We start from the raw sequence: 27,401 nt of genomic DNA on the forward strand, positions 1-27,401 counted from the left end.
ATAGTGCTTTTTTGGATCACCTCAAAATCATAAAATCATACATCTATCGCGATTATAATCGTTATTATTAAGAAGATCAGAAAATCTAAAAATATTCAAAATCCTATGTATTTTGAAAACTCCTGAGCCAAAATTCATGTTTATTAGAGTAATTAATTCGAAATAACATATTTCACTACCAAATAGAATAATTGCTCAAAAAATATCTTCAAAGATTAAAAAAATGAATAAATAAAATAAAAAAATGGAATATTATGTCTAATGTTCAATTGTCTCAAACATTATTTTAAAAAAATTAATTTTTGTCGCTAATTTTTCAATTTTCAAGTCAACAAGGAGGAATAGAAAAGAGAAGAGAGGACAGAAGAGGATTTAACGTGTTTATATAGATACAGAAGCTTTTAAAACAACTATTCGAACAAATTGGTTCATTCGACAATTCATGATGAATATTTTTTTCTCAAGTACACATGTACGTATTATGTCTGTTAATGACGTATTTTAAAATTTTAATATCTTCCCCTACCCTTATCAAGTGCTGAAATTCCTCCTTCAATTACTTTTCATCAATGTATCCTAAAAAATTTCTAAAATTACACGAATCTAGTTTCTTTCCACTTTTTCCCCCGTTTCAAGTAAAAAAAATTAAATATCGCAATATAATCGGATTTGTCTGAGGAAAAAACCGCAGACACATTTCAACCAGCAGCAGACCACTAATAACTCACCAACTTCCTTGTCTTCGATAAAATCTTCGTCATTTTCCTCGTCATCGTCATCGTCGTCGTCGTCGTCCTCTTCTTCTGTTTCTTCTACATCTTGTCCCTCTTCTATTTGTTGCGTCTGAGGAAAAAAAAAACAATTTAATTAATACTTCGGAAAATGCTACAATGACGGCGAAGAAGAACCTTCGCCTGGTAGGTTTTATTTCTCTTTCTCCTCAAACAAACGTACTTGTTTCGAAAGTATTTCTTCGTCTACGTAAGAATCATCAACGACGGTCGGTACAGGTACAATTCCCAACTCCATACACTTCTTGTAATGTGCTTTGGATTTCATATGCTTAGTCAGGTTGCCTTTGGTTTTAAATCTGCGAACGATATAATCAATTGATTAATTTTTATTGACATAACGTGTACGTGATTAATTTTTTCGCGCCAAAAATCACATCGCCACTGGTAATGAAAGTGCAATTTTCATAAAAAAATTTTCGTTACCTGAATACGCAGTGTTTACAGATGTAAGGACGAACGTCCGTATGCGTTCTAATATGTTTCTTCAACATGGATGGTTTTTTGCACCGAATACCGCATTTCAAACAAACGTATTTTCCTCGCCCTATAAATTAAATATCGAGTCAATACTAAGTACACAGCAAGTTTGAGTAAACCCTTTCTTATAATATGTCAATTGCGCAGAAGCGCTTTTTCCATAATGCCAATGTCGTTTGTTATCATTAAACATTGATGAAGAAGGCGAATATTTAGCACACAGTTTTTCAATTTAATATAAGGGTAACGAAGAGGGAAGCAGAACCATTCAATTATCCCAAAATTCACTCAATTTGACGAGTCTTTTCATTTTCAGGATACGTTTCTAATTAATTAATTTTTCAAGTGGAGAATAAATAAGTGTTACTTCGAAATAAGGTGTCATTTGTGTAATACTTTTGCCAACTCTACTATGTAGTTGGAAAATATTGAAATTAAAAAAAAAGAGCGGCTCAGTAAATATAAAAAAATTGAATTTTTGAAATATTTTTTAAAAAATCTTGTTGTTTTTAAAAAAAAATTAATTTCTCCATTTTTTGGGTAACAAAGGGGTGATTTTTCTGACTGCGTGATTTTTTCCACCATAATTCATAACTTGGATCTTAATTTAAAAAAATCAAAATTATCGATCGAAAAAGTTAAAAAAATTCAAAACCCACCTTGTCCTCTAATATAAGTGTACTCGTCCGTTGATTCGATTCCACCGACCAAATATTTATTGTTTTTCAATCCATCTTCGCTATTCCTCGCGTGCATTTCACCCTGCAATTGTATCTGGAAAAATAAAAATACAAAAAATTATTACAATAACATTCCCTCGATAAATTTCCATCATCGTAATCCCCATTTCTACGTCATCGAGTCGTCTTTAGTCGTAGTCATAAATCAACATCGAAACAGTCATGAATTTGTACACATCCACAAAATATGACACACTTATTACGAAGAAAAAATAAATAAAAAAAAGAGGGAGAAAAACATTTCAACCGGTATGATCACGATCACGACATAAACCAGTTATTGTTTAACGTTGCGACGAAAAACAGCCGAAAAATAATTTTTATTAAACTGAAAACTAGTTTGGATTTTTCACGTTTCAAAGTTCGAACACGTTCGTGTAACTTTTAGTACACAAATAGATGGTAAATTTGCAACAAACGTACGAGCGAGCTTTTCGACGCATATTTTTCCGCTAAAAATAAAGCAATTTTTAGCGGAAAAATTCGCCTTAAAATCTATTTTTGAATCGAATACCTACCGAGATTAACATGAAATAGGTAGGTAATCAATATTTGCACAGTAACTCGTTATATTTGAATGTTAATTCCAGAGTTCAAAGCTCTATATTCTTTCAAATGGTGACAAGAAGCCGAATAAGTTTTCAAAATACATACATATCAGGTAAAATTTCAGGCACTGAAGTTCATTTTTTGGTTTCTAGTGAATTTAAAAAAAAAATCCAAATTCGATCAATTTTACTTTAAAAGAATCTAAATTCATTTCAATTAAAATAAAAATCTACAATTTAGTCTACAGCCTATTTTTGACCTTCTAAATTGATCAATCGTGGCCTCCGACAGATTTTTAATTTTTCCAGTTCACGAAAAACATGGATATAGATTCTAAGTTCTATTTAAACCTTTTTTGTGAAATCCTAAGGCTCTAAAATGCTTCAAAACTGCCACCAATTGATCTGGGAGGTCAGAACTTCGGTATAAACTGAATTTCAGCTTTTTACCTCGATTTAATATTTCAATTTTTTTTGTTACAGAAAATTGGCCTTTTGAATTTTCGAAAATTTGTCAAAAACCAAAAAAATGAAACGTACATTTAGAATTTAGTCTGATGAGAGTAGTTTTCGACGCTCTTCAAAATATTTTTGGTCCCGTCCGGATAATGTTTGTTAGTTAGGATAACATTTCATCAAAATGACAATAATTTCGTACCCCAAACGAATCAGAGATATTTCTAATTACCTGAATATTGTCTTTACTATCGGTATCGATGCATTGATTGCCATCACCCTGATCTGGGTGCTGTTTCGATCTATTGAACCAGTAGGACGAATGAGTAACGGCATCTTTCATCTTCGTATGGACGACCGTATAAGACGAATATCTCTGACGTGAATCATAACAAGACATCGCTTTCGTAGGAGGAACACCACGCAAATAAGGATCCACGTCCGATCTTATCTGAACATAAAACAAAACCGTAAGATGAACATGTCCATTGCTCGAAAAAACACTAATAACAAAAGCAATCAGCACACTTACTTTCCAGTTCGAATACATCGATACTTTATTATGTTCGGGGCTAAGAGGTACGTAAGTTGGTTGCGATTTATGAAGGGTACAGAATGTACTTCGAGTGGAGCATTTCAAGCCGAGATAAGTATAAGCGTTGCCTCCGATGTACAGCTGACCGTATGATTTATTCGGACGAGGAGTTTCCGGACTGATGAGAGGTAGACAAGACGATGTACCGGGTTGTAATTTTTTCGGTATAAACGTGCCTGGTTTCAATGGTAACGAAGAAGGTCGTGCGAATTTCACGCCGTTGGTATCTTTTTCTTGGTCCATGTATATCTAAAATGAGAAATTTTCGATTAATATTGCATAAAACTCGACTTAAAATATACAAAATATATTTAAACAGGATACGAGAGGTAGGAGGAAGAGTTGGCATTCGAAAAATAGGTTATAGATATTAAAAACTTGGTGCCCTCAAAAACCTGAAAAATGACGAGTCATGGATCATTTTCAATTTTTGGTACCCAGTACCCCATTTTGACAACACTAAAAGGGGGGCGGGTCATCAAAGGATTCAAATTATAAAAAAACGAGCTGATATTCGAAGTCAGAGCCTTCAAATCAGAAACAATCGACATGTCTCTTTACATCACATCTAAATATTTTTCACATTTTGTTCGAAAATAGGGGTCCTCGTGTCCTCCAGGAGCGATCAGATCTCGTGTCTAAAAATTAATCTGTTGGAAAAGGAAAAAAGAAAATAGAGCGAAATTGGTGAATTGATCCCAAATTTAGATGACGAAAAATCATTTTCAAGGACAAGGAACCCAGGAACATATTCCAGTGAGCTCAGCACCGGAAAAAAGTGAAAATCAAGATGGTCAAATAACGTATACGAGAATTCCACCAAAGCATACTTACACTAGAAAAAAGTTCATCTTTGATTTTCACACTGTGCAGAAGTTTGGAACCTTGGGCAGTATTCGAAATTGGCGACAGATCGTCGACGATACGTTGATGATTCGCATGTTTGATCATTCCATTAAGAGGTCCACCATCATCGTACTTTCTTTTAACCGCTTCCGAGCTCTTTTTCTCGTACCCGTCAACTTGCAAAAAAGCTGCAGCAGCCGACTGAGGACCAGGCATACCCGGAACATAAGGTATCACTTTGCCTCCGTGCAATATGGTTACAACTCCTCCGTTCACATGGGTTGATTTAGCCTTCGGTAGCGAAGCGGTCGGGGTGGTAGGCGTCCTGTATCCAGGACCGAGCGGAGACAATGCGTGCAACTCTGCAGAATTGGTAGTAGCTGCCAACAAAGCTGCGGCCGGAACGCCTTGCAACGAGGCGAGATTCGGTACACCTTGTACAACGGGTAAAACAAATTTCGGCGGCGTTGCCGAAGAGGTAGTTTTGTTTAAAATGGCAAGATCGGCTAGACCGGCGTTTGATTTGAATACGGCCGACGAAGAGGTATCTTTCGGCTTAGCCATCATTCCGGCCATCGTCGACGAGGACTTGATCGAGATCAGTTTTTGGTCATCGGGCATCGCTAACGTTTTCGAAACGATGATCGAATTTTTTGCCAGGTCGTCTTCGGTCATTTTCAACATGGACGACGAGCTTTTCTCGACAACCGAGTCGTCCATTAGAGCAGCATTGTAGACGAAGTGATTGGTGGTACCTTTCATCGGCGCATTCGATAACTCCTCTAGCGATTTCAAACTAGTCACGCTTTTATGGTGCTCGATCAATATGTGGTTGTTGTTCTTAATCGTACTGCTGCCGCCTCCACCGCCACCGCCGGTCGTAATCACCGATAATTTCTTGTAATTACCTATCAACGGGGTGTTACCTAATCGCGGACCAGGCGACTGATTCAGATTAGCTGGTTTGGCGGAATGCTGTTGCTGCTGAACCAACAACTGCGGTTCCGGCGTCGTTGACGATGCAGACGAACACGTCGACGATGCTACTCTTAGGAATACTCTGGCGTCGTTGCTGGTCATCGCGGGTTTATTAAGTACGCCGCTTAAGTGATTATTAATACTACTCGCGCTACTTAAACTATGATTCTTGTTGCCTTTGCATTGATACAATATATGAGCTTTTAACTTATCGTAATTATCGAAAGTTTCATCGCATAAAGAACACATATGTTCGATAATAGGTAATTTAGTATTTTTAGCGATCGCCGCCGCCGTCGTTAAAATCGCTCCGTCGCCTAACGTGGCAGATTTCACAAACGCGTGATGATGAGCATCTTTCATGTAGACGTCGCCACCACTAGCCGACGAGGATATCCTGCCATTCGGTACGAATCTGGCCGGCGGAGCTTCGTTGCCGATCAGACGAAATTCGACGGACGGCGTCGCTGCTACAGTCTTATCGTCGTCCTCGTCAAGGTAACTTTTCATCCTGGTATCTTTACAAATGGATAAGTTCAAAGGCTGAGCGTCTTCGACAGCAGTCGCAGCAGCCACAACCACGTGCTCGTTGGTGGGTACGATGGTCATTGTCGTAGTCACCACCTTCGTCACTCTCGGCTGCAGCAAAGCGTGCGCCAACTTTGACTCGACCGGTAGTTTATCTTCGATATTGTGCTGCGATTCGGCGTGTTGCTTGACACCGAGTGGAATCGGAATCGGAAGCGGAGGCGGTATTTTCTTGAACGAATCTAAACTAGAGGAAGACGAATTAGATAGCGGACTGGACGGCGATCCTTCTTTGCTCCTTTGGTAAAACTTCTTCGACCAGAACGGATCGGTTGTTTCGACGATAGCCTGATTTTCGCTGATCAGTTTGCTAATATGTCTGTGAAGGAATTCCGGACTGGGAGACGAGCCGCTGGTAAATGGCGACGGCGTCGAAGGCGTCGAGGAGGCGGATGCGCCACCGGTCGTGGTCGTTCCTGCGGCCGCTGGTATCTTCAACTGTAATCCGAGCTTGTTCATGGTAGAAGCTGCGGATTCGACGACGCATTTCGAAGAAGCTGGAGGCAGAGCTGTAATGGCAGAAGCTATAGCATTGCTGCCGCTGCCACTGCCACTGCCATTGCTACCGTTGTTGTTCTGTATGTAAATAGCGGCTTTATGGAATTTAGGCTTATAGATGGCTGCACGAGGTACACTGTCGGCGCTTTTGTTCTCATCGTTGCTACTAGATTCGTCTTTAATCGAAGCGATCGACGTAGTAGACGACGTAGTCGTCGACACCTGAGCATCGTCGTCCATTTCATCGCCATCTTCGTCGACGCTCATCTTCACGCCAGACATGATGTTATTCTCGACACCGGCTTCTTCCAGCTTCAGCGAATGCGATCTCGAGGTACGACAATGTTTCAACAGATTGCTGCGCGTTTTGAACGAAAACCCGCAAGGAAGACAAGGATACGGTCGTTCGTTCGTATGCGCTCGCAAATGCTTCTCCAGTACGCTCGGTTTACTGCATACCAGATCGCAATACGGGCAAACACATTTGGCAGCCACCGTCGCCACACCATCGTCTTCGGAATTAGCCGAACCAGTCGACGATTTGTAAGGACTGGTCGAATTACACTCCCGAGTTACGCTCAAGTGATTACTCGTGACGTCCATCGTCGTCGTCGACGTCGAAATTTTACCGTCGTTACGCGCCGTCGACGCTACCAATTTTGGAAGACTAGATTGCATTGTTGTCGTTGGTATTGTTACTACTGCTGCTGTCGCTGTTGTGGCATGAATCGATGATGCGTGGTTCTGGTGCTGTTGCGACTGCGGCTGCGACTGACGATTATGATGGATTTCGATACTAGAAGTGGAGGCCGGAGTTGAAGATGTCGCAGACGATGCTACAACTGCTGCTAAGCTGATGGCAGAAGATGACGTTGTTGCAGTCGTGGTCGTCCATGGCAGCGTTGATGATGTCGTAGAGTTGTTATTAATATTATTACTACTACTATTACTATGACACGTCGTTAAATCTTTCGCGATAGCCGATGCCGCAGTCGCCGCCGTCGGTGAAACGACTCGATTTGTCGATTGATCGATGCCGGATGAAGGTGATGTGCTGTCATCTGACAAGATGGCGACCATTTTTTTGAACTTCTTATGCAAATACTTGTTGCTACCGTTGGTCGTTGCATTCGCCAGCGAATTGGATATATTTTCCGGCGTGTTGGTCGGTGCTTGGTCCAGCAGCGTGCCTGCGAACAGATAAAAAATGAACGAATGTTAAAAAAAGCTATAAAACCATAATACAAATACAGAATTTAAGTAGGTACTCTAGGAGATATATTTTAGGAAATCGAAAATAAGTAATCCTATGATGCCTCACTTCTGCAATTCATTGAGTTAATTTTCAAAAGTTTCATAAAAAATCAAGTGAAAAAAAAAAATAAATAGAAATATTTTTGTAAGAAATAAATGAATAAATAATACAGACTGCAGGTTCAGGAATAGTTCAGAAAAAAAAACAAATTAAAAAAACCGAAAAAATTAACATTTACCCAAGATTGAACATCATTCTCTAACAAATTTTGTCATTGAAAATAACGAAGCACGATAAAAATTTCATCATCAGGAGCTCAATCAATTTTGCAAGAAAACATGTCAACATATTCAAACGAATGAAAATTTATCAGTAAAAATGGCATTGAATTAGGTTGGAATGATAAGCTCGATGAGTCATTGACAATTAAAACGAAAACGACACCGGCATCGTTGCATGTATTAATTTTCCCTCGATTAAAAAGCACCGTCATTCTATGCCTGGACGAACCATTTTTGGCTGCTAGACTCCTCAGTCGACTGAAACATTTCCCCATGTTTTTTGCCACATCGTTCATAACGTTTTCGATAGCGCTGATTTCAAATTTCAGCTCAATTTTTTATTAAGAATTCCCTAAACAGAAACTTCACAATAAATCCCCAAACTATATAAATTTTTTTTTTAAATTTGCGTAATTTGTGTTGTTTTTTTAAGGTTTTAAGGGACTTTAATTTGGAATTTCAACTTACGAGTCTCCTAAACTCTACAATGGGCATCCTAAGTTCCAAGAAAATTGAAAAAATTGGTGATCTACGCTTTGTTGGATTTCAAGGAACTCTAATTTCTTTCAACTTGATTTTTTGAAACACGAGTCTCTTGGACCACACCATAACCTCTCAAATTTAACAAAATTGAAGAAGTCGCGCAATTTATATGAATTTTTATGAGCTAATTTCAAATTTTAAATTCATTTTTTGAACTGTTTTTTTTTCCTTTAAATATATAAAATAGCTAAAATTAACAAAAATTCTGCAAAAAATGTCTTAAAATGACAAGACATTTTTTTGAGAATTATTGATGGCAAAATGGTAAAATTACAAGAAGATTGCTTATTAAGAATTAGTCGAAATATCAGGAAAACAGTAAAAAATTAATGAAAGCAGATGAAATACAACAAAAATCTAGAACTTGTGATCAATTTTTTTTTAAAAAAAGAAGTACATACTACACATAACTTCGGTTGACAAAAAATTTCGAAAAAGTAACCAAAAAGGGAGCAAAACATATGAACGTGTAGAAAAATGAAACGAAACATTTCAAATTAAAATTCGATCATAAAACTGATGAACTCGATTAAAGACTTATGCAATTTTAGCAAATAGCCAGACTTTTTGGCAATTTACTATCGGCAAAAAAGTGCTGCTATTTCGTAATTTTTGTGGAAAAAACGAAACTTTCTCACAACTTTTTGTAAGCAAACGAGATTTTCAGGTAGTTTTTGGCAAAGAATTGAAAACTTTTGAAATTTTTTATAAAAAAAAAAAAAAAAAAAAAAAATCGGGAAATTTGACAAAGGGCGATGTTTTTTGTAATTTTTGGCAGAAAGCGAAACTTTGACAATAACGCTGAAAAAAAGTTCCAGCTGGAAAAAATTTGCAAATCATTCGTTCGTTCAACATACCATCAATATTCTTTCTTTTCATCTTCAAAAAGTAGGGCCAACGTTTGGAAAAATTGAATTTTTGAGAATTTTAAAAAAAGTGGCTTTATTAACCAAAATTTTGAAAAAACAACCAGACGTTACTTTTAGTAACTTAAGTAACTAGGTTACTTGAACAGTAATCGAGTACGAGTTCCAATTGTGAAAAACTGATGAAATATAATCAACTACAATAAAATCTTGCACAAATCGCATTAAAAACTGAAAACGTATAAAATTAATAAAAATATTGCTAAAAATTGATGAAATTTTCGTAAAATTGAATAAAAGTTGCAAAAAAACTCCCAAAAACGTAGTTTTAAAAAAATCAAAAGGTGATGACCACAATTGAAAACGCTCAAATTCAGTAAATTGAACAGAAAAAAAAAACAATTTCATGAACGATAATTTCCAATCTAGCCAATGAAATTCTCAACATTATTTGATTAATTTTTCATCACTCAAGACAATTTTTGGTCATTAGAGCCATTTTTTTAAGCAAAATTTTTCTATATTTTAGCAATATTTCATCCACTTTCATTCGTTTTTGACTATTTTTATGGAATTAAAAAAAATGTTTAAGCAATCTTTCGAAAATTTTACCCAATTTTATCCCTTTTTTTCATAAGTTTTGCGACGAACTTCAATGGTTCGAAAGTTCGAATGAAAATTTTAGATTCATTCCAATAGATTTGTTTCAACAAAGACATCATTTCGAATGTCTTTAGAGACGTTTTAAATAATTCTCACGTCATGTTACACTATTAATCATAAATTTCAATAAAATTTTCAACGACATTTACATTTTTTCAAGAATTTGAGAAATTCAACCATTTTCTGGCCGAATTTTCGAACTCTTTCTCGCAATTATTGGCTTATTTGAAACCAAACTGAAGACCTCACACCTTGTAATTTGAATCTATAATCAACAGAACACTCGAACCTCGAACAAAGGCATGCACATCACTAGTTAATATGTTTTCGATACACGAATAACTATACTTACAGTTTTCATTGTTTGACTTTTGAGCATCAATTCTGGTATTTTCTGATTTACCGTCGTTCGGTTCATTTTCATCGTTTTCCGGCTCGTTTTCAATTTTAATTCCTGCAACAGACGATAACCTCGTCATTAAAACTCGTCGACATACAGCAGACAGCAAATAGTAAATACAAATACAAAATACACAAATTGAAACCTATCTAGCTCACAACTCGACGTTTCAGCAACGACGTCTATAAACACACAAACACCGTATTAAAAAATAACGTAATAACACGTACGTAAAAGAGCGACCATTTCAATCCGTTTGCGATTTTATGATGTACTCGTACAGGTAGGCAATGAATGAAGGTACTGGTACTCGCATATGTAACGTACATAAGTCTAGGATACCCAGACCCACCACTCTACACCATGCTAGGCACTTCATGTACTCGTACTACATTACTCATACAATACACAAAATTGCGTACGGTAGAATTTTATTTCACCTGTTATAATCGCTCCCAACACTCTGGTCTGATGTTCCAACGTCAACTCGAAATAATTAGTCGTAACTATATAGTATGTGTAGACGTACGTACTATTCATGTACTCATTTATCAGCTCACATAGCAATCATACCACCACACACTCGATACAGCTGAACATCTCACGACAACAACTGTTCGACAAACGATTATACCACAATTTCAATTCGCGTAACAGATACGTACTCGTACAAGCGTAAGTAGTAAGTACATCGCCATACAGCACCCATAGCATATCTATCTCTCGCTCTCTCTCTCTTCCTCTACCCAGCACTGGTTGATCAAATACCTCTATTGCTCATCATCGTCTAGCGCAATGCCGGAGTAATGTAGAAGATATCAGTAAAATTTTATCAATTCTTAGCAATACACTATCCATACATACATAGTTTTAAATGATTAAGAGCAGAGGAATTCCTCTTTCAACTACGAGTCTATGTTATACGTACGTAGACATATCTATATCTAACCTATTCATAACTAACATAACATAAATACTTCCATATCTCTCTCTATAGCTAGAGCTAGCTGTAGCTATACACAATTGTACACTATTTTATATGTTGTACTCTCGTATACGTGTACAAGAGAAGAGTTCATCCAACTGGGCATTTTTGCCTCTCTCCTCTCTCCCCATGACCATGGCCCCCGATACCCTTTCCTCGCGCACCTATACATAGAGTACATATAATAATAATTACGCAAACAGCTGCCAACACACTCGGCGAATAATTTGGCAGAATATTTACACGGCGATAAATTCTTCAAGCACGCTGTACAGAGTATATGGCCGTTTAAAACGGGGTTACACAATTAAATGCACCATTCTACATATAATCACATATGCCATAATTTAAAATCTTAATTCGCGCGAGATTCGAGATTCGGCCGGTCGCCGCTGCCGGACTTGCAATTTTTGGCAAAAAGTCCAAAGTTCGATAGCTATAGTATGCAGATGCACGCGTGCGTCTTGTATAATCACACGCGCGGGATACTCGACAGGTCTACAGTGTACTGATGGTGATCAGGTGATCAGTTGGTCGTCAATTGAATGGTATCAATTTTCGTTCATAAACCCGCAACAGAGATATGTATGCGATAAGGAGAGAGAGTGCTTTTCATCCACGTAGCTTTTTATTTCATCATCTGTCTGTTGGGAGATTGGCGTAAAAATGCGATGAAATCACGTTTAATCTCGTCGAAAATTCAAGCATCGATGATTTTGTGCTAAGTTTACACAGCAGATTGATTGTTCAGGTAGCAGCAGGTCAGACGCGAATACATCATACGTGTGAACAAAAAATAAAAATCAAGCATCTACTCGTATTTTTTTAATTTTTTTTTTTTTTTTAGAAGCGATATGGTGGAGTGGTGCTTGGCGGAGAGGGGGAATATCTGACCCTTACCTTCTTTTCAATCAAAACATTTTCTTGGAATTTCAAACAAAAACAAAATAATTGAAAAAACAACTCTCAAAGGCAGAAAAAAATTCAAATTTTTAAAAAATTGGAAAAAATACTTCCCCATGAGTATTATCTACAAAAAATAATAACATTTCGAAATTCTAGAAAATTTAAAGCACTTCGCTTTTATTCTAAAAGAAAAAAAAATTCATTTTTTAGATTCCTGAAAAATTTGCTTCTCTTTCGTTTGAAACGTGTTTCAAACATGCTTGAATTAGTAATATTTTATATTTTATAATGTTCTAAATTATAACAAAGTTTTAAACATAAAAAACATGTTTGCTTTCTGTTTTATTTTTCTGTTCAAAAACCACTTCCTCTCAAAATTATAGATTTTTTTGCCAAATGGAGGAAAAAATTTTAAAAATTGAGCAGGAATTCCGAAAGTTAAGAAATAGTAAAAGCATAAAAGGTTATCAAAAAATCAAGCCACCAGGTGAGATTCCGTCATTAGCTGAGAAATTAGAAAAATTAGAAAAAATAATTAAAAACCTGAAAACTTGAAAAAAAAGGCGAAACGTCCAGATTTTTTTAAAAGGTCTTTATAATTACAACAGGGTGTCCACTCATTTCTGGAAATGATTTTCCCTGACTTTTTCAGGTTTTCCAGACACATTTGTCCATTTTTCCAGACCTTTTTTTCAAAATAAAAACACCGTATTTTTAAAATTACCCCTCCTTTGCATTGAAAAAAATCACGTTTTTCAATACGTTCGATTCTAAGCCCGAATTAAACGAAATTACCCGAGCGACACGAGGGAAATTTTTTCCAAAATAAATACAATAAAACTACTAAAATTATTAAAAAATTACAGATGAACACTTCCAAAAAAATCCCTGACTTTTGAGGAAAAATTGCTTAAAATTTCTGAAATTCTCTGACTTCTCCAGTTTTAGATTTGGTTTGCGAGGTTGGTGTTTTTTATTAGGAGAATGAATTTTTGTATTTCGTAATAATTATGGTTGAATCATATTTTTTGATAGTATTCACATCAAAAAAAAATCAACTCAACGAATAAATTTTTGTTTCGTTGTTTTACACATTGAAAAAAAATATTGAAAAATTTGAAAAAATCAAATCATTTTGTATTTTGAAACTGACTTGGTAAATGTCAAAAAAATTGAAGCATTTTTCAAATAGATACAAAAAAAATAGAAGAAAAATCCAAAAAAATGAAAATTTAAATTGAAAATTTTAACCAACATAGAAACATTCAAAAAGCATAAAAATAAAAATACAGTGGAAATCGCTTATAATGAGATCGGTTAGTACGAGATTTCGGATACAACGAGCAAAATGCTCGGTCCCGAGCACAATGCCATTTAAACATGTACAATATGGTACCTGTTAGAACGAGCTCATTTATAACGAGGAATCCGGATAGTACGAGCTGAAATTCTTGAAATTTGGTTCATTTTATTGTCTTTTCTTCCGCTTATAACGAGTGTTCATGCAAAAAACATTCATTAAATCCCAAATTTAAGTTTTGTAAGTTAATTTGGTGAAATATTGAAATTCAGAAAGATTTTGTGGCATTTTTAGAAAAACAAAACTTTCTAAAAAGCTGCTGGAGGCTCTAGAACTGCTCAATAAATGATTTGAAATTGTTACCAATCGATTTGACAAGTCGAAAATAGTAGTAAAATTGACAATTTTTTTCCTACACGTGTTATACGAGTATCATTTATAACGAGAAGCTCTTTACATCCGGTTATTATAAGATACTCGTTATAAATGCAATACCTTTTAGTACGAGAGACCGGATACAACGAGCAAAATGTCCGGTCCCTTCAATCTCGTTGTAAGCGATTTCCACTGTACCAATTAAACACCGACATTTTTTGATATTGGATAAAAATATTCAAGAATTATTTTTTCCAACATTACTATTTTGGGGGAAAAATTGATAGTAAGTAACTGGAGGGAGGGAAGGAAATTCGTAGCATTATATATTCCTTTAAAAAAAACTTATTCATTTTTTTAGTACATACTTCTCAATTTTGGTCATCTTTTTGAGGATATAAGTGTATTTTTAACTGGGCAGAGTTAAAATAACTAATTATTACCTCAAAGGAATTAGGTAAGGAGAAGGACAAAAAACATCAAAGTTTCAAAATAAGGATCACCTCAATATGGAAAAAACTTCCTTCATCTGATATTTTCACACAAATTGAAGTATCATAAACATGGCATTTCTCGATTCAAAAAATAATACCTAATAATAATAAAAAGCAGTCGTTTTGCTCGAAATAGAAATGATCTTCGCCATCGGTATCATATGAGTACACCATCATATGTTTATATTTACATATGATGACCAGGAAAACCAGCCTATCAGGGTATTTCCCCGAAGTACCTGACGTATTACGATATTGAACTATGCAATAATACTACCCGTACTTCAATCTGAGAAATTCCATCGCACTATACCAAACAACATTGATCACATGTGAATTCACCTACTATACAGTAGTGTACTACGCTGTACAACTTTCTTATCTACTGCAAATCGCGTAGGGACCTACGTAATAAAATTTCGCGCTAATCGATTGAGTGTAATAAAACTGAACGAGCAAATCTCAAAAAATTAAATTCGCATTAAAAAATTTCCACCAAAAATACCTACTCGTCGTGTTTATTTAATGATACGTTCGAGACTCGCAAGAGATAAAATTACGGACAAGTAAGTATAGGTAAATAAATATTTTGGCGGAAAATTTTAATATTTTAAATTTTAAAAAGTTGGCGATAAAAGTTTTCATGCATTATTATTTGTTTCAAATTTGATGAACATGCCCAAATATACGCTCATTTCCACCGAGAAATTAATTCTCAATTGTACAACAATGTGTACCAATATATTCAAGATGCACTTGGTTCTTTTTTAGTCAGCCAGTCAGCCTTATCAACAGGTGCATGTACGATGACGTGAAACAGGTAGAAAGGATTCGAGTATCCGGCCCAGTACAAACCCTCTTTGATTTGTAAACTGAAGAAAGGTGGTGCCATGCCGGTTGAACCAGAAAAAAAAAATTCAGTCAAAATTCAAACATAAAATGACTTACGAGACTCCTCCTTTCGTCTTCTTCCCTACACCAACGTTCAATCAAACAATAGAGCCAAATCCATACATTCTAGAAGAAGGGGACTGGGAGGGGGAAGGCACCAGTTAAGGCAACTTTGATAATTACATATTACATCAAATTTTGATTTCAAAATGAAGAAAATCTGACGCTGTTCCCTACTGAATCATGAGTTCATGTTTACTCATATCCAGATGCCGAGCCTGTTGCACTTTTTAATGGCACGCATCCGATGCATCTCCCTGAACCGCCTCGATGGCCACATTTATACGCACGCGTCAACCTTCGCACCTGTTCTGCGTAATTAAAATTCCATAAAATGACAAAATATCCGACCACACGTCCATCGAGTGGCAAATCCTTTTTACAAACCGTCTAATATTTATATTAAATGCGCTAATACGCGAATTGACGATGTACAACGAACAATGTTGGTACATTATACGCTGGAAAATGAAGGAAGAAAATTCCAATAATCGTATGAATTATCTAAGTATTTAGCCATTGTGTATACAATTTTATATTCATTTCATTCGTATCGTACATACTTACGAGTATATCGGCTCGCGATGAGTTAAAATATAAAACAACCGGTTCGACTTTAAAAATCGGCATCTATACCGACTGCAGCAGCCTGTTCATTAAACACAACCGGTTCGCTCTTCATGCTTCTTTTTACAGACGGTATTACGAACGCCAGGTGGAATTAAAAAACATCGGTCAATGCTGACTTACAATTCTTATCGCGGTACTGCATATTATAGCATAGGCATAATGCAGGTACGGGTACATATACGTTCCTTAAAAATACATCTAAAAGCCTAGGAATATAATGTCTACGTATACAATGTATACGCTTAAATTGTCTACGGGTGAACCATGAACACTGGTTGTGTTATGAAACTAGCTGTTACTACAAAATATTTCGATTTGATTTTCTTGTAATTTACTTACGACTTGATGAATACGAAACACGAGTTTTGGGGTCAACGACCTCAGAATTTTTAAAATTTTGGTTTCTGAAAAGAATTTTTTGCAAATTCCATTCGTCAAAATTCTGATCCAAAGTTTTGAGAATTTCTGCACAAATTTCCAACGCTAAAAAAAATACATTTGAAATTTGAACCTATTTGACGAAATTCCGGACGAACTACGTAGTGTACGTAGTTAGGTAAGTAAATAGGTAAGTACATCAGGATTGATTTGATCACGAATCAGCAAGATTGAGATAGTTTTATGGAAGCTGGACTCGGCTGGATTTTCATCGAGAGAACCCCTAAAAAGAAGTGAGTAGAGGAGAAACATGTACAAGAATCTGCTGATTAGTCGAAAAATCAGGAGAGGAGGAAGGGTAGTCCGATTTTTTTTGATCTGCCTTTCAAAATTACTCAGAATTTTGCAAACGTATTATTGCAGACAAAATATTACGTAAAAATTCCACGTATTTTTGATATTGAAGGAGCTGTCACAACTGCGTTCATCTTTTCTGAATTAAAAGCTATTGATAAACAAGTAATTTACAACCTACCAAAATACAATCATAACAAAAAAAAACGATCACCGATTAGTTTTATTACACTGGTAGTTATATACGACTCCGGAATTGGTAGTAAATCTACCTTTTCCTCTCGCTTCTGATCAGTTTATGGCCTAAACAGTGAACGCGAGCATTCAACTTTAATTTATGAAGGTGAGTGCAGCATAAACGCAGTATGCAAATGCAAGGGGTACATTTTTTTCCAAGCTTCAATTTTCTCATTTGACGAAGTCTTGTTTTTTTACTAATCAGTATTTTTGTTCAGGTGGACTTGAACTGAAATGCTTTAATGGCATGTTCTGCAGCCTTCGCAACAAACATTTTTGGAGTCGATTTATTTTTAAATTTTTGATTAAATATTTCACTATGATAAATATTTTATTTAATTTTGGCAGGACTTCTTTACTCGACTCTCTACCTTTCGCAAACAATGAAAAGGGCCTCGGGGTCCGTAGAATTATTTGTGACAATTTTACCATTTTTTATGGCAGTGATCGATCTTTAAATTACAGTCACATTTATGTACAAAGGCCAATTTTGACATCGGGTGGGAAATTATTATTTCTGGGGTTCAACGTTTTCAAAAATGCTCCAAACGGCCAAACTCCCCCAAATGTGCGACTGGGCAGCAAGAATTCCAAGAATCTTCTGTATAAGGTTACTTTCGACATGAGTGAGTTGCGGGGTACTCTTTGAGATCCAATTTCTTTTCTCAAAAAAGGCCAAAAATAACCTTTAAGAGTTGAGAAACAATTTCAGTAGTGATTCGAATCATTTTGTTTGTTTTGAAATGATTCGTGATTCACAACAATTATGAGCAATTGAGCAATATAAATCACGTTCGCAAATAATTTTTGCTCAGCGTTCTCTTTATCAGACGACATTATAATACGTAGGTATACCTATCTTTAATGTTTGCAACATTTTTTTCAAATTTTGAGAACGTTATTTCAAGCAATTGTTGCAAAGTTTACCTCAATTTAACTAGAATTTCATCAATTTTTCACAATTTGCAGTTCTTTTAACGCCGTGTTTACAATTTTCATGATACTTTACGTACTTTTCGTCAAATTTTATTCCACTTGGATAATATTGGCTCAATTTTACTGCAAATGTTTGATCATCTACGTAATTTTTACGAAATTTTTCTCAGATTGTAATTTTCAATGTTAACACAATTTAACAATATTTTATGCAAATTTCGCTATACAAACTTGATTTATTATCTACTTTTTGGATATATTTATTGATTTTACTGTTTTTTTTCGGGTAATTTACAACATAATTATTTTTATTAATTGCTCATGCAATTTTCGCTCAATTTTTCTAAAAATTTTAATAATTTTAATGCATTTTATGTAAGTACATACTTTTTTTGAAATCTGCAAAATTTTGATAGATTTTTGGTGATTTTTAATAATTATGATGATTTTGTCTTTTCTCATGATTTTGAAACATTTTAACCATATTTCGTGCAATTTTTTTTTCAAGTTTCTCTAAATATTATTACATCGAATTTCATCAGTTTTTCGAAATTTGAAATGATTTACATGATTTTAACAGTATTTTTAACGTCATTTTCAATCATTTTCAACGTTTGGTTTTCTACGCAAATTTTCTCGGAATTTTGCCAAATTTCGCTAAAAATTTTATAATTTTTTGTAGTTTAAATCGCAAGAAATGGGCAAATCTTGAAGACTATAATACACACAGATGAAGCAATGGAATCAATTTACAGCATTTCCTACTAATAAAACACAATTACAATCAAAAAATAAAATAATTCGAATTTCGAACAACTTTTCAGAATCATTGATTCACAAAAAAGTGAACCGAATCCGAATCCTTTCTTTCGAGCAGTGAATCGTGATCTAGTGATTTAAATCACAGTAATCATGATATTTCCCAACCCTGCCCAAAAACTCGAATTCAAAATGTGCGATTGGGTAGCATGATATTCAGAGAATTTTTGTTTTAATGGCACATTCCAACTTATAACGTGTTTTGAGGGTCATTTTCGATATGAGTGAGAAAAAAAATGTATTTTCTGGACCCAATTTTTTTCAAAAAAACCTAAAAATCAAGAAATATACGATTAGACAGCTTCAACTCCGGGATTCTTCCATTCAAGTAATATTTTCATTTTACTATTATCGTGTTTTGAAGGTCACTTTTGACAAAAGTAAGAAAAAAATGTTTTTTTTTTGACATTTTACAACATCGCCAATTTATACAATTTTTACGCAATTTGAAACTCTTTACGACCTTTAATTTTTCGTTTGAGTGGCTATAAGAGGAGCAGGAGAAGGGGAGGGGGATCTCTAAACCATCAAAAAACAGTCAATTGAATTTCTATATCTATTCCACTACAGATTATCTTAATAGTATGACCGAATTCTTATGACACTGAGATCTCAGCAACGGCTGAACCGATTTTGCTCAGTGACCTCTCAAAAAATAGCTTTTGAACTGTAGATGTGCAGGTTTTTATCAAAAGTTCTAAAAGTTGCACCGTAAAGCTCAAAAAAGCTCAATAATTGATTTTTGCCAATACATAGCGCATTTGATGTATACAGAGAAGTACGTACATTATACCTTGAAAGAGCACCAAAAGAAGTCAAATGTCGAAGAAAAGTGTTTACAAAAAAGTTGTGCCATAAAGCTCAAAAAAGCTCAATAATTGATTTTGGCCTATACCTAGCACATTTGATGTAAGTATACAGAGAAGTATGTATATTATACCTAGAAAGAGCATCAAAAGAAGTGGAATGTTGAAGAAAAAAGTTAACAAAAATAGTTGCGCTGTAAAGCTCAAAAAAGCCCAATGTTCATCAAAAAGCTTATAGCATGACCAAATTCTTTTGACTCTTGAGATCTCAGCAACGGCTGAACCGATTTTGCTCAGTGACCTCCCAAAAAATAGCTTTTGAACCGTAGATATGCAGGTTTTTATCAAAAGTTCTAAAAGTTGCATCATAAAGCTCGAAAAAGCTGAATAATTGATTTTTGCCTATACGTAGCGCATTTGATTTATACAGAGAAGTATGTATATTATACCTTGAAAGAGCACCTAAAGAAGTAAAAAGTCGAAGAAAAAAGTTTACAGAAAAGTTGCACCATAAGCTCAAAAAAGCTCAATAATTGATTTTAACCTATACACAGTCCATTTGGCATGTACAAAGAAGTACGTATATTATATCTTGAAAGAGCATCAAAAGAAGTGGGATGTTGAAGAAAAAAGTAAACAAAAATAGTTGTGCTGTAAAGCTCAAAAAAGCTCAATAATTGATTTTCGCCTAAGTTTTGAAGAAAGCTTTGAGCCTAAACATTTGTACCTACACTTCTTCAATCTTTGAAATCAATCGATTGTATGTATGTATGTAGTTTCAATCATCATTGTAAAAAGCTTAAAAAGCTGACGTTGGTAGGTACACTTTTTCAACCGTTGAAATTGATCGATTGTAGCTTCATTCGACATGGAACTTCTTTTGTGGGGGGGGGGGAATTAGGTAACCTTTGAAATTGATCGATTGCAGTTTCATTCGACATGGAACTTTTTTTGGTGCGGGGGGGGGTGAAAAATAAGGAGGGTATGGTTAAAGTTTGAAATTGATCAATTATATGTATTTCGATTGTAGTTTCATTCCATATGGAACTCTTTTTTTGGTTGGGGGGAGGGTGAAAAATAAGGTAGGTATAATTAAAGTAATTTTAAAAAGTATGTAATTTACAATTGTAGTTTGGAACTTTCTTTTGTGTGAGGGGGGATGAAAAATAAGGAGGATACTGTTAAAGTTTGAAATCGATCAATTATATGTATTTTAAATATTCAACATGGAACTGGGGGGGGGGGTGATCAATCTCCATTGTAAAAAGCTGATGTTGGTACACTTTTTCAACCTTTGAAATCGATCGATTGTAGTTTCATTCGACATAGAACTTTTTTTGGGGAGGGGGGTCAGCAGTGGCGACGCCAGACAATTTGAACAGGTGTGCCAATTTTTAAAATTATAAAACCAAGTAGTAAAATTCCTCCCGCCCCCTTCCTTCCAAAATTCTCATTCTGACCCAACAATGATTTAAAAATTGAAGAAAGAAAAATGATGTTGAGGTATCAAGAAATGAACTTAAAATTATTCAAAAATAACTTTTGGTTTAACAAAAATTAGTTTTTGGTAAGGAATTTTATAAATAATTTGTAAAAGTCAAGTAAAAGTACCTTTTTTTTTCTTTTTGGAAAATGAACAGGTGTGCCTGTGCACACTGGGCACACAGGCTGGCGTCGCCAGTGGGGGGGGGGTGAAAAATAAGGAGGGTATAGTTGAATTTTTAAATTGATCAATTGTATGTATTTACAATCTCCATCGTAAAAAGCTGACGTTGGTACACTTTTTCAACATTTCAACCTTTTAAATCGATTGATTGAGTTTCATTCGACATGGAACTTTTTTTGTTGGGGGGGGGTGAAAAATAAGGTAGGTATGATTAAAGTAATTCTTGGAATAAAATCAACACCTTATCAGTATAGATCAATATTCACAGCAAAACCGCAATAATAAATTCAAATCAGTAAAATGCACACCTAATCACCATAGATCGCTGCAAACCTGGGATAAAAAATGTCACTTCCTCTCCCTTGAGTGTTAATTTTCATTGCACTCCTCAAATTAGTTGAAAACGACATTTTTCGTGAAATTGTTCGATTTTTGTCATGTACCTATACTTAATACGTACTTATGTCATTTATTCGCAATCCTTTTAAGGTAGAATATTAACTGTCACCAATCATCTCCATACTTATTTTTACATCGTTCCTTCCAATTCTATTTTTCATAATTCTTATGTACTGTCTTCAATTCTTCATAAAACATTTCAGTAACATTCAACCTTACAAGATAATATCCAATTATTTTTACTTATGAATCCGTTCAAAGGTAGCGCATTTATGCGCGATCTTACCGAGTGTCTAGTTAACCTCAATTTCGTACAATACCAGCTTCACAGATCAAGGAACGACCACTGTACTACAGTAGCTTTTACATACTTCTTCTGTGCGCAAAATAACGACAATTTTTACGACTTAATTCCATCATAACACTTGCACATACTTATCGTAGTGGATTACTGCCGCACACACGACAGACGCGACGCAAGTATTCGTAAACCGTAAACGTACAATACAACAAGATGAGCCACGTAATAATGACGTCTTCAGGTATATAATGTTTATAGGTACAAGGGGCAGATACAAATTACAATCCAGCAGCCGCCAAGACTGCCGAAACTCCACTTCCTAAGAAGAACCGCCATCGCCACCGCTGACAAACTGGTAGAATCTGTTTCGTCGCGTGCCGACCGTCCTTGTCATACCAACATGTTCTTATTAAAACGTACAGGATTGCTAGCAAGTATAATACTATTATCATTATGCCCCTCGACGAGGTCATATGTACACGTACATAGGATAGACTACATTACCTATCTACATCTACCTGTACCTACCAAGTGTGCACACAACAACACACCATTACGTACTCTACTTGTAATAGTGCAACAGGTATCTATCTCTACTATCTAGTCAATAATCTTGTGGTACCTATACGAAGACATAATACGCGCCAACGAATAGAACACCTCATCATCATCATCGCTAAAATGACGATGTGCGTCATCGTCATCGTACTCGCAAGTTTTTCTTGTACATGGTAAACCTTACCTACAACCATATACGTATAGATAGGTAAACATACACTCCCATTTTACATATACATTCGATTCGATGATGATGTCTGTCTCATCTTCCAAAAACTACTGCCATCGTCATCGTCATCGTCCTCTTTCTACTCTTTCCGTCTCCTTCACTCGCTCTGCGTTCTGGATCTGGATCTGGAACCCGTCAGGCCGTCAGCAGCGTCAATTACTACCTACCGGTATACGAGTATTCGCATTCGATCCAACTTCGAAGGAATTTCCCAAGTACGTTCGGTAGACGTTCAGATGGGTCGATGTATAGTGGTTCCTCTGCTCGTTTGTTAATGATCTTTTACACGGGTCTTACCCGAATTAGCTAACTATCAAGAATTTCTCTCTCCTCTCGATCATTTCCACCTTTCCCAGCATCATCATCGCAACGTCGCTGAATGCCGCTGAAAAATCTCCTTCATCTCGTAGTAATAGGTAAAAATACATATGTACCTCATTATAGAGTGCCGGCGTATGAGAGTCGGACGACTGTCCTTCGATAACTAACTCATTTCCATAAACCAAAAATTTTAATATACCTCACAATTGCGCTAATTAAAACCTCATCACATTATGGTACATACACGTACACATGATTACACTGTACACCACGTATACGTACACTCACATAAGTACATTCGTAGTAGGCGATAAATTTTTCCATAAAATTAACTCTTATTTAATTCTTACCTACTTCGATCGTCTCTCGTAACAATGAAATAATTCTTCCTGCATTTAGTTACCTACTTACAGTAGGTTATTTAATAACTATATTATATTCGTTCGTTATTCGTTCTCGTCCAATGTGCACATCGCAGTACTCAAGATTTACTTACATTTATTTAGTTAGTACCTACATTCGATGGAATTTCATTAAATTTCAATTTTTTCCTCTTATCTTTCTCTTTTTTTTCATATTTCTGAAACCAGTTTTTTGGTTTGTTTTAAGCATAAGAATATCACCTAAAAGTGCACTTTTATGCAAAATTCCAAGAGTTGAATTTCATTTTCAAATTAAGGAGTTTTCGAACATCTAAAATCAGCTCATAAAAGAGCACACAAGACTTAAAATTTATGAAATTCTAAATCAGCCAAAGTTGAATCTTATTACGGTACTGTCAAGTAATTTTTTGAAAACTAAAAAATTCAAAAATTTGAGAGACGGCTTCGGAATGACCATTCTGGAGGTTGAAAATACAAATATGCACCAAAGTATTGCCAGCATGTTTAATTTTGGGTCAAACTTTGATATTTTTCGTATTAAATCATAAGTAGACACTCGAAGATTTTAAAGTACGAGTAGGTACATAAATAGCTTTCCATTCCTTTCCATGGAAGATTCCTCGTTGGAAATTGAGTTTTTTAGAGTTTCAGCTTCGTTTTCTGGACCTATTTTCGTCCGATCAACTTGAAATTTGGCAAGGAGGAACTTCAAGGTAATGAGTTCAAATGTTGAAGGATTTTTTCGATCTGAACAACGCCCTCAATATCAATTTTTCGTAAATTGAAAAGTTTCACGACATCTTACTTCATTTTATTCCAACTTTGTATCTGCGTAGGTAGGTATCAATGTAAAAAAAATTTTCAAGTTGACGAAGAGACGAAGTTGTCAAAAAAAAAAAGGGACTCAACAGCTCAATCAGTAGCTTTGTTTTGAAGTACACATTGAATTTTGCCTTAAGGGGGTAAGGACCCATGAAAAATTGAGGGGAACAAATTTGAAACATTTTATTACAAATTTTCATTAAGGAACTCAACTTTTTATTCCCGTCTGCATCTTCAAATTTGGTATTTAAAGTTCTCACAATCGTTTCGAGATATCGATTTCTAGAGCAAATGATGACTCAAATAAATTTTTTGAAAAAATATCTAATTTTCAATTCCCCATTTCGACTTTTCACACGAGAATTTTTGAAATTCATCCGTTACTATATCCTGGCACGTTACCACAGGATCAAATGTCAAAACTTGCAAATTTCGATTTCTTTTTTAAATCAGCCATCAACTTTTCCTAAAAATAGAAAATTATCAAGGTTCACGAATAAATATGTATTCAACTGGGTATTTCGAAGTTCTTTCTTTTTTTATGTCAAAACTATCCCCATACGTTAGGTGATGCCCAGTCGAAATACACCCATCTTCCATACACAAACTACAAAGTATATACTGATTTACTCGTCAAAGCACACACACAATTATGTAATCTCTGTCGTCGAACGAGTAACATTAATTACAAACGACTAAATAATCCTCTTCAAATATTCAATTTACATATTTTATACATTTTTTCATTACGTAACGTCTCGCCTATCTCGTACTCATCGTTTCATTTTTACCTCTCAATTTTTTGACATCTTTGAAAAAAACTAACTGCATCGTCGTGTTTTATACGTACTTACAGCGAAAAGCGAAGTGTGTTTACCGAGATGATTTTTTTTTCAAATATTCGTCTATAGAGGTTTTTATTTTCATTTTTTTTTTTCGTTTTCTTTATAAAAACTCGAAAAATAAAATCTAGACGACAGTTTAATATTCGTCGTATCGTCAAAGAGTTATAAAGGGAGAGCTTTTTGTTGATCTCTCTCTGTGTTCTTTGGTGTAATACATACATACTCGTATATCCAGCAGCCAGCAGGCCCAAAAATGTGAAAGAATTCTCGATGAGAAAGAAATTGATAAAAAGCGAGGAAAAAGTAAGCATAAATAAACCGAAATATGTAAGAAAATATATCTAGGTATGTACTTAGGTAGTGCTTTTATAATAACAACGACGTGAACTCTAGATAAGATGTTTTTAATCAATTTTTTTCTCCTCCTTCCACCGAAGACGTTTTATCATTACCGAGTAAAAACTAATTTCAAATCAGACTATCGTCTCTATTATTATATTTCTACGGCACATCACATACGTAGGTATGTTATGTAGTTAAAGTTGTACACTTTAACTAGAAGTAACATTACGTATCATTCATTCGTCTTTTGATCACGCCGTTATATGTATCAGATTTTTTTCTATTGTACAATTTGGCAACAACGTAATGCCGAGTTGAACTTGATTTTACGCAATTTTTCGATAAAATAGAAATACATATCTAGATTTCCTTATAACAATACCAATTTTCACGATAATTTTTAAAACCACGCTGCGGCAAAATAAACGTTCTTTAATCCGCATATACTACTAGATTTACATTTTATTGAATTACGAGATGACATAACATACTATGTGTTTGGCACAGTGGAGAATACGTATAATTTCATAGATAGGGAATTAGATATATGATTTATTGGGTGGAAAACTTTCAGAATCTAATATTATCTCGAGTGCTCCCTATTTCCTTTTACAAAAAAAAAAACAACAACATATTCTTTTTAAAGTTTTCTCTACATGGAAGGAAACGAAAAAAAGTCTCAAATGATTGAATTGTTTGGGTGTGGGTGTGTGTGAACGTTTGTGCGAGGAAGGGAAGGGGAGAAAGAGAAAAATTTCAAACCGTGGAAAAATTGGATGAAAATTCACATTTAATATCAAATATCGAGAGATATTCAATAAATAACAATAAAACCAGAGTTGCGTACGAAATCCTTCAACATAATTCATTTAAAAATTGTCAATTTGAAATTCAAGTAGACTACTAGGCACCATATCAAATCAGAACAGTAAAAAATCTGACCCCAAGTAAATACATACCAGTACAAAACATCATTTAGCTGCAGATTCTCATTTCATCAAGATCAGAATAACACAAATAATAAAAACTCAAGGATAGCCCAATTCGAGAGTCTGCCTTTTGAATACCTAAATTCGAGGGAAAAAACTCAGAATTATCACACGTGCATACAATTAAATTTCAAAATGGAATACGCACATATGGTTTTAAAAATGTATCTTTTCACTGGGAACAAAACTGCACTGTCTTTATCTTGATGCACGGATGATATCATCTTGTAATGGATTTACAGAAATACGTGTCAGAATTTCCCTATTCTCATCGAATACGTAGAATTGATGCTCAATTGCATAATGTAATGGCAAAATTGATAATTCAATAACGCAAAACTGATACAAAAATTGATGTTTTTCGAAATTGATCAGAATTTGAGACCGGATTTCTATGCAACTGCGTGTTTTCATCTTGCAAAGATTATTGTGCTTATCATTTTGAAATTTAAGCCGCATTTGTGAGTGATTTTTTTTGGTTAGTTTTGACAAAAAATGGGATTATTTGGCAACTTGAGCAAAAAAAAGTTGGACCGTTTTGTATAATATCGGTAAAAAATAGAACTTTTTAGCAATTTTAGCAAAAATCGTGATTTTGGCCAAAAAAGGCAGTTTTTCCCCCTAAATTTTGACAAAAAAGCAGGACAAAAGTAGAACAAGATTAACAAGACTGTTAGACATTCTGTAATCTTATTGATGTGGGTGACATTCTCTTTCAATGTGCTAAATTTCAGCTTAATCAGAGCTAACGGTTCGTAATCTATCAAAGGTTCAAAAAAGTCTGCAACCCCGAGATTCATAAAGAACTGGAATTTATTCAGTTCCTAATAAAGTGAGCCTTTTTGGA

The 27,401-nt window shown here is 35.0% G+C and overlaps 1 protein-coding gene across 5 annotated transcripts in view; it reads right to left on the reverse strand.

Annotated features, from left to right (window-relative positions):
* shn (schnurri) overlaps nucleotides 1-27,401 on the reverse strand; it is a 57,983-nt gene that overhangs the window by 5,668 nt on the left and 24,914 nt on the right. The window contains exons 1-9 of one of the 5 annotated variants that reach the window (XM_065351006.1): nucleotides 11,709-12,420; nucleotides 10,481-10,582; nucleotides 4,445-7,710; nucleotides 3,548-3,859; nucleotides 3,248-3,466; nucleotides 1,931-2,045; nucleotides 1,218-1,338; nucleotides 955-1,090; nucleotides 729-843 (exon numbers count right to left, since the gene is read on the reverse strand). In XM_065351006.1, coding sequence (XP_065207078.1) covers nucleotides 729-843; nucleotides 955-1,090; nucleotides 1,218-1,338; nucleotides 1,931-2,045; nucleotides 3,248-3,466; nucleotides 3,548-3,859; nucleotides 4,445-7,600 — 4,174 coding nt within the window. In that variant the 5' untranslated portion in view covers nucleotides 7,601-7,710; nucleotides 10,481-10,582; nucleotides 11,709-12,420. Of the gene's footprint in view, nucleotides 1-728; nucleotides 844-954; nucleotides 1,091-1,217; nucleotides 1,339-1,930; nucleotides 2,046-3,247; nucleotides 3,467-3,547; nucleotides 3,860-4,444; nucleotides 7,711-10,480; nucleotides 10,583-10,758; nucleotides 10,913-10,968; nucleotides 11,214-11,708; nucleotides 12,421-27,401 lie in introns of those variants that run through there. The other 4 variants (XM_065351004.1, XM_065351001.1, XM_065351003.1 and 1 more) reach the window with 4 other exon arrangements.

This window comes from Planococcus citri, chromosome 2 (assembly GCF_950023065.1).
Source record: "Planococcus citri chromosome 2, ihPlaCitr1.1, whole genome shotgun sequence".
In the NCBI taxonomy this organism is placed as follows: Eukaryota; Metazoa; Arthropoda; class Insecta; order Hemiptera; family Pseudococcidae; genus Planococcus; species Planococcus citri.